General features: G+C 41.7%; 1 protein-coding gene across 1 annotated transcript; it reads right to left on the bottom strand.

Annotated features, from left to right (window-relative positions):
- Window positions 1-40: 40 nt before the first annotated feature.
- On the bottom strand, window positions 41-7,660 carry ro60 (Ro60, Y RNA binding protein). Its single transcript, XM_061797151.1, has 9 exons — window positions 7,377-7,660; window positions 5,166-5,766; window positions 4,600-4,820; window positions 4,282-4,428; window positions 3,270-3,407; window positions 3,084-3,200; window positions 2,021-2,137; window positions 1,726-1,872; window positions 41-1,553 (listed from the first exon to the last, which is right to left on the bottom strand). The coding sequence occupies exons 2-9, from the start codon at window positions 5,746-5,748 to the stop codon at window positions 1,401-1,403; spliced, it is 1,623 nt and encodes a 540-aa protein (XP_061653135.1). The 5' UTR covers window positions 5,749-5,766; window positions 7,377-7,660; the 3' UTR covers window positions 41-1,400.
- Window positions 7,661-7,790: the final 130 nt, after the last annotated feature.

The following is a 7,790-nucleotide window of genomic DNA, read 5'->3' as shown; positions in this document are numbered from 1 at the left end:
ATTGAATCCATATTAGACATAAGGGACACACATGGAGACATTAGAATACAAATATTTATTAGGTTTTTACATTGGCACCCGTTAAATACTATTAGAATGTGTACTAAAAGCATTGGGAAAATGTTCTTATTTAATCACACATTTGCTAGTTGTTGTTTTAGACCCTCACCTTCAAAGTTTGGATTGACATAAAAACCACAATTAAAATGTTTTATAGCAATTGTCATTAAGTCATCATTTAACACAATGGCTCAAAGTGAGTGTTGGATGAAATCCTTTACAGTAACTTGGCCAGATGTTTATTATCACCAAAACAGAGGTGAAAAAAGCAAATGTTGTAGACTATAAAGTCAATGCCGTTTACTTAACCAAAAACAACACGTTTGTTCTGTATTACAGAAAAGTATGCCTAATACTCACTTTAGTACAGTTAACTCATTTATTAAAGTACATCAAGGTTTTTAAAATATATTCTTGTTAGTTATTCCCTCTTACAAACATGAAACAGATTCAGCATAGATAAAATGTTAAATAACTACCATTCGCTTTTCCTGGATAAATTAGAGTAAAACCACAACTGTGATGCATATAATTCAGGCTAGCTCCAACACAGTAAACAGATCCAGATTCATAGTCACACACAAACATTACACAAGAAAACACTTCAAAATGCATCACTGCGATTCAGAGCACCAATGCTTGTATGGCAAATATTTGACAAGAGGGGGACATTTACAGTCCATTTGACATTGTGTTAACAGGTCCCTTTTCATTCTACCAACAGCAATTTTATTGAATCTACAGCCAAAGTACCTTTTAACCTTGTAAAATAAATACTCTCTGAGTTTTCTGGGGGGGGGGGGGGAGACAGAACACAAATCTAAGAAATTAATTTTGGAGCTTTTTCTTTCCAATAAAAGAAACCTGTAACTGATCTATAACTCCTCGAAATCAAATAAAATACAATTTCCGATGATGGAGTCCATGGAAAGAAACATTGTGCAATCAGTACAAAGGATGCTACTAATAGCCAATCAAAAGCTATTGCATTACGTGAGGTTGTTTTCACCAGCAGCAGACGCTCGCAACGTCATCAGTCTTGATGTTGACGGCCCTCGAGTATCACAGCATAGACGCGGCAAATGAAGAGATTGGTGTTGGAGCGTCAAATCTGCAACCAATGTCACAATTGCCTTTTCAAGTGACAAAGATATACGCACATTAGAATTCGAGACTGTCCAGCCTGCTGGACGCATTGTCAGCAACAAAATACAAAAGAGAAACGATGACTTTTGGATTGCTGCTTTTTAAGGAGCACTCTATATTGTACATGAACCATGTTTGTTGACTGTGCTCCTTCATGTTTCAGTCAAATGATCCCAGCGAGAGACTGAACACTTTCACAATAGATCCTGTGCCAAGTTACGAATGACGCTAAAGGCTCCGAGGTCAAAACCGCAGATACTCAGTAGACCTCTGTCCTCTGTGTCAGCGATTGTGTGTCCTACGGATGTCAGCCCACACATCACCAACTTGGAATTGCATCCTGATTTCTGTCCAGACAATGCACACACAAATATGACAAAATGCCAAATTAACCTCAAACCTACACATAGAAATAATAATAGTAATCAAAATCATCAATCGTATTAACGGCTCTTTGCAGTGGTAATTTTAGTGATTGTAATATTTTAAAAAAATAAAACATTCTAATTCAATAAATACCTGTCTGTGTTTCCTTAGTGTTAGCACTGGGCTGGCAGTGAAAGTCCACATTGGGTTGTTGGTTAGAATGATGAACACATCTACAGCTTTCCCATTCTCTATGGCCCAAGTGATGGGTAGAGTGCAGTCTGTGCTTCCTCCGGGGATCTGGAACGTGCAATTAAGTGCAAATGTCACAGCTCAAGAGTAAGATATGGTCAACCGCAGGGAACATAATAGCTGGTGTGCTGATTTGGTGCCTGATATGTTATTAGAAGAACAAGAACTGTTCTGTCTTTTCAAGGACATTCGTTACCTTTACGAGTTCATCGGTTGTTTGTGCCAGAGTCATGTCAGCAGATACACAGCATAGCTCCAAAGCGCCTTCGGAGTAGGCCAGTACATGGGTGCCTATCTCTGTTCTCGCAAACACCTGCGGTGGACACACAAGTTAAAAGGGACATCATGAAAACAGGTGTTTAACAACACAAATCCCAGCACATACAGGACTCCCCATCAATGAGCACACCCCTTTGAAAAGTGATCTCTTTATCCATTCCTCAAGAACAATCTTTTAAGATTTTGAAAGATTAGATTAAGCAATGATTCAATTCTTGTGAATTTGAATTTTCTTTCCATCTCCAATTCAGCTATGTCAGACTTTCAATGGTGCGCACAAATATTGGCAAGATTAAATGCAATTTGTTAGACAAATTACATTTTGTATGTGCTCATTGACAACTGTCATTTGGAATCAATTGGCCATATTTGTAGGACTATTTTGTACTATAATAGTATGTCATAGAAATAATTGATTCTGAAAGGAAACTTAGGTGAGGTAACTGATTGTGTAGTGGTTCACTTGCCTGTGCAAGAAGCAAGGGTTCTTTTTTTTTTTTTTTTTAATTACAGCAAATGACACTTAAGTTGAAGAATGCAATGAAATATTCAAATTACTTCATCTTCAAATATCTTCTTGAGATAATGGGTCTGCCATTAAAACTTAAATGTTGAGCGCTTGACCTGAAAACCTAAATCTATGCTGCTCTCTGAAGCCAAACCAGAAGCCGCTATCTACTCGTGCACTGAGAATGCTTTGCTCAATTTTGAACACATTATATCCATATTAGTTTGAAGCAGGGCATATATCGTCGCACGTCACACTACAAACTCTCCCTTTTCCAAGTTCCCGTCATTCACTTAGCTACTTCCTCATGTGAATAAAAATAAGGCACACGGTGAAAGGACTTCTGTCGGAATCCGTGGTGTGTCAACAGACCAACTCTTTGATTTGACCTTTTCTCAAGACGTCCGAAAAAAACTGCTGGCATACCAGCTGTTTCACTTGTACACACACTGGACCGTTACCACTGTCTTACCATAGTAATTACTGCAGCAGCGACTGCCGTGCTGATTGATGTCCCAGGTACAACACTGCTCAGCGATGTGCTCACATCCACAGCCACCACAAAGCTTTTACCGACTGGGTCCACATTCTGGAAAAGAACAATTGTTTATCGTTATCCGATCGTTATCCGATGTTTTGGATTATTCATTCAACCTACCAAGAAACTCGTATAAAAGGCAACGTCCAGGGCTTTGAGGATGTGGCTGTCTGCTGCCCATTTTGTTTTACCCTGATAGCCTTGACCTCTTTTGTAGTGTTCAGAAGCCAAAAGTATGCTGAAAGGGTGCATCTCTTCCTAAAGAAGAGAACACAATTGACAAAAAAGGACAATTTCCTATCAAATACACTGATATATATGCAATGCCTTCAAAAAGGTGTTCATACACCCGAATTCTTTTGGCCTAAATGCAAAGCGCTACGTGTGGCGGAAAGCTAACAGTGCTCATCACCCCGAACACACCATGCCACTGTGAAGCACGGTGGTGGCCACATCATGCTGTGGGGATGCTTTTCTTCACCAGGCACAGGGAAGCTGGTCAGAGTTGATGGGAAGGCGGATGGCGCTGAATACAGGGCCATCCGGGAAGAAAACCCGTTGGACGCTGCAAAAGACTTGAGCATCATCTTCCAGCAAGACCGTGACACTAAACGTAAAGCCAGAGCTACGAGGGAATGGTTTCGATCAAAGAATATTCACGTGTTAGAAAGTCCAGACCTAAATCCCATTGAGCATCTGTGGCAAGACTTGAAAAGTGCTGTTCACAGACGCTCACCATGCAATCTGGCTGAGCTTGAGCTATTTTGCAAAGAAGAACGGGGAAAAAAATGGATTTTCTAGATGTGCGAAGCTGTTTAGAGACATACACGAATAGACTTGCAGCTGTAATTGCAGCGAAAGGGGACTCTACCAAGTGTCGACGCAGGGGGGCTGACTAAAAATGCACACCACATTTTTCAGATTTATTGGCCTAAAATTTTGAAAACGAGGCATCATTTCCATTCCGCTGTACAATTATGAGTGACTTTGTGTCGGTTGATCGCATAAAATCTCGATTTAAAAAAGCATTTAAGTTTGTGGTTGTAATGTGAAAAAGAGGTATGAATACTTTTTCAAGGCACCGTACATGACACATTTACTGGAAGTGTGTGAGGAGGTCAATGGGTCATACGTTCTTTAATGCTGCCTCAGTCTGGATTCTCGCACACAGTGCTTGGGTTTCCGCCCCCCCAGGCTCAAGCACCTTTTTGGCTGTCATCTTTCCTAGGATCGGGAGAACTGATTGAATTGCCATTTCCTTCAGCAGCACCCTCCAAACCTAAAAAGAATGATTAATGGGAGGATAAATGACACACCATAGTTGCACATACGATATAATCTTGGGGTGTGAGGTGTATAATATATAATTGACTCAGAACACAATGAGAACTGAAAATTGTGCTTTTAGTAACAAGTCTGCAATTAAATGGAATAATGCAAGGACACTCACTAATTTGGACTTGAGGTGGTCAGTAAGAAGCTGCTCCCTCTCCAACTTGTGCTCCTCAATCAAATTGATGACCTCTGTTTCATCACAACTGTGCTTGACCTTCTCCACCACTTCAAGATATGAAAGCACTTTGACAACCTCCTCAGTGTTCTTTTTATCACCATAGGCAACTTGGACCTCTTTCCATCCTTTTGCAACATATTTGCTGATCAAGGCAATGGCTGAAAGGAACACAGACAAAGTGCCTGTCTCACAAAAAAACATTTTAGGAAAGTCGCACAGTCCTTCTTGTCCCAACGAAGGATTGTCAAAAATAACCTCGGAGAATGTGAACGAATGGACACGTGACAATGCAACGTGTAAACCATCCACAAACTAACTGAGACAGAGTCAACAGCGCCTCTGCTGACTGCAGCCCAGTGGTGCGCTCCATTTTGCCTCAACTGCTACAAGCTGTCATTAATCCATAACCAATTCCCATCCAAACCAAATTCTTAACAATCGATTCATTGATTTGGATGCTCATCCTTACGTAAATAATTTTTGGTAGATTTGTGTGACCTTACCTTCATCAGCTGGTTTGGTGTGAGATAGCCTGAGTATATCCTGGTGTGACCATCCCCCCCTCTGTTTACATCTGGTCACAACCGCAGCTAGGCTCAGGGCATCCTGCCCGTTGTACCAGTCAGACACGGCTTTCCTCAGCGCACGGCCCCAAATTCCACACTTCATGTCCTGCTTCAATTCTTTCTTATATTGGATAAAAGAAAATAGATGGGCGGGATCCCGACAAACGTCCTTCACAGCTTTAAACGCCGCACGTTTTGTCGTCACTTCAGAGTGCTGGGAGCACAGCGCCAACGCAAAAATGGAGGGGTCAAGTGTGACACTTCGTCCGTCTTGAGCAAACCTTCTGATTTCGTTCACAGTTTCAATACCTCGGCCATCCTGAAGCATGGAAAGCAGGGCTCCTGCTTGCGCCATGTCCAGATGAGAATCTTCTGCGGCCGTGTATACGTCTCCCTCAGAGCCATAGCACAGGAAGCGACACAGCCTGACCTTGTCACTGACCTCCCAGTGACCCCAATCACCTGCTGGATTCAAATTATGGTTGCTCGGACCGGATAGACAGCCTCCTGATGGTTCCATTGTCACCCAGGGAATAACCTTGAATAGGTCAATAAGATAAGTTCAATCAATGTACAGTGAGCCCCGGTTTATTGCAGGGGATATATTACAAAACCAAATGCAAACTGTGAAAATCTGCAATATAGAGAGACTAGAGAAAAAACACTCTTTAATCATGTTATTAAATGAAAACAGATCTGAACTCCTCCAGATGATATACGTGACACAGTCGTGTGCTGTGATATTGCGGGTATTGTCTAGTATTAATGACTTCTCTAAATGCCATGCGATATTGGTGGATTAAGCCGGGTAACAAATGCAATGCACCACCTGCTTCCGCGTGTCAGTGGGAACGATTGTCTACAGAGCTGTAGAAAACAAAGTGGACGGTGGCAGGTGAGGGTGCCATATTGTCACCCATTTTGACACGACGCAAGTTACCATATGTAAGGGCACACACATTTTCCACAGAAACCTCACTCTTTCTCTCTCTCTAATTTCAATTTGAGATATACTCATGGCCGTGGCTTTGATTATTAAGAGAACATCCGGTTTTTCTTTTTCTTTTTGTTGTTGTTTTTTTTCCAAGGTCGTCAGAAGGGTGGGGGGGAATAACGCGCCTTGGAGAGCACCCCGTTTTCAAACAACATCATTTGCCACAAAATAAATGAATTATTCATCTCTGAAGTAATGATGGTAGATTTTGTTTCGTTAATATAAATAATATAGGGTTTACTTCCCACAGGCGTCATCTTTTGGGAAACGATGCATCAACACCACTTGTCCGGGATGAATGGAACAGCCTACAGGTACACAACCAATCGTTTTGCCAAAAATCCACTTAAAAAGCCCAAAAGCTGTCTAAAGCTAATGCAAGAAATTGATTAAGGAATAACTAACAAGATGGCATCCATAAACCATGTGACGTAGACTTAACCAATACGAGCAATGCAGTGAGTTCAAAGAGTTTCCAGACTTTAGTTTTCAAAGGCTTTTGGCTTGTCTGCAAGCGCCCTGCGGTGGGCTGCCGACCGATCCGAGGTGGACGGCACCCCGCCTCTCGATCAAACTGAGCTGGGACCCGAATGAGCGCAAACTGCAAAAAAACGGATGGATGGATGTCATACATGTACAGACATATTACACCAATAAAAATGTCAATTTTTTTTTTTTTTTCCATTCTCATGACATGAAATCAAAAGGAAGAGAAATCTGTGCCCATCTCAAGGAGGAGCTCCTCAGAACCGGATGGCCAGTGGAGGATCATGCAAGTCTTGATTGATTGATTGATTGATTGATTGAGTCTGTCGCGACCCAACTTCTACACCAACATCAACAGTTGGTCTCCTTGCATTGATCCAAAATAGATTAAAGCCGATTAGCGGACCTGATGATGCACCGAAACAGAGTTGAAAGTAAACTGAAGCGATGAGAACATGACCTTCTATTTGTCATACATTCATACCCTTATGGTTTTTGTTTGTTTACTACTTCAGGTTTGCTAACCAGGTTAAGATAGCAGGGGTTTAAGTCATTCGAACTAAGCTTAGCCTGAGTAAACATACTCCGAAACCAACCATTGGTCGATCACGAAAGGTAACCTTGTTGTATTAAAAATTTAAAAAAAATATTTAAAAAAAAGCACAAACCACAGTGGAAGGTCGGAACTTTCCCTTGACTGGACTTGCAAGCTGGATGGGCAGCACAACTGATTCTGCTAAGCTAGCTGCACTTCATTTCTGTTGACATTGCTGCCAAATAACCCGTGTACGACTCCGGCTCGTGAAAAGCTCGCAGTCCAAAAGGACGTGACACAAAACACAAACTTGATACTTGAAACCGCGATGAGATTCTGGCACCGGGTTGAACTGTTCTATCGAGAGGCCTCCCTCTGTTTCTCAGAGGGAGAGAGAGAGAGAGAGAGAGATGCAACTGGAGGCTGGGCCGCAATGCAAGCTGGGAAACTGAGTTCAACCACAGAGGTCGTAAAACCGCGCACAACATTTGCACGGTCTCTGATGTCAATTGAAAAAATGGGAAACTCGATTTGTTTATGTTTTTGA

The sequence above is a fragment of the Phyllopteryx taeniolatus genome, chromosome 14 (genome assembly GCF_024500385.1).
Source record: "Phyllopteryx taeniolatus isolate TA_2022b chromosome 14, UOR_Ptae_1.2, whole genome shotgun sequence".
Lineage (NCBI taxonomy): Eukaryota > Metazoa > Chordata > Actinopteri > Syngnathiformes > Syngnathidae > Phyllopteryx > Phyllopteryx taeniolatus.
Note: the sequence above shows the minus strand (reverse complement) of the source record. Positions and strands in the feature narration are given on the sequence as shown.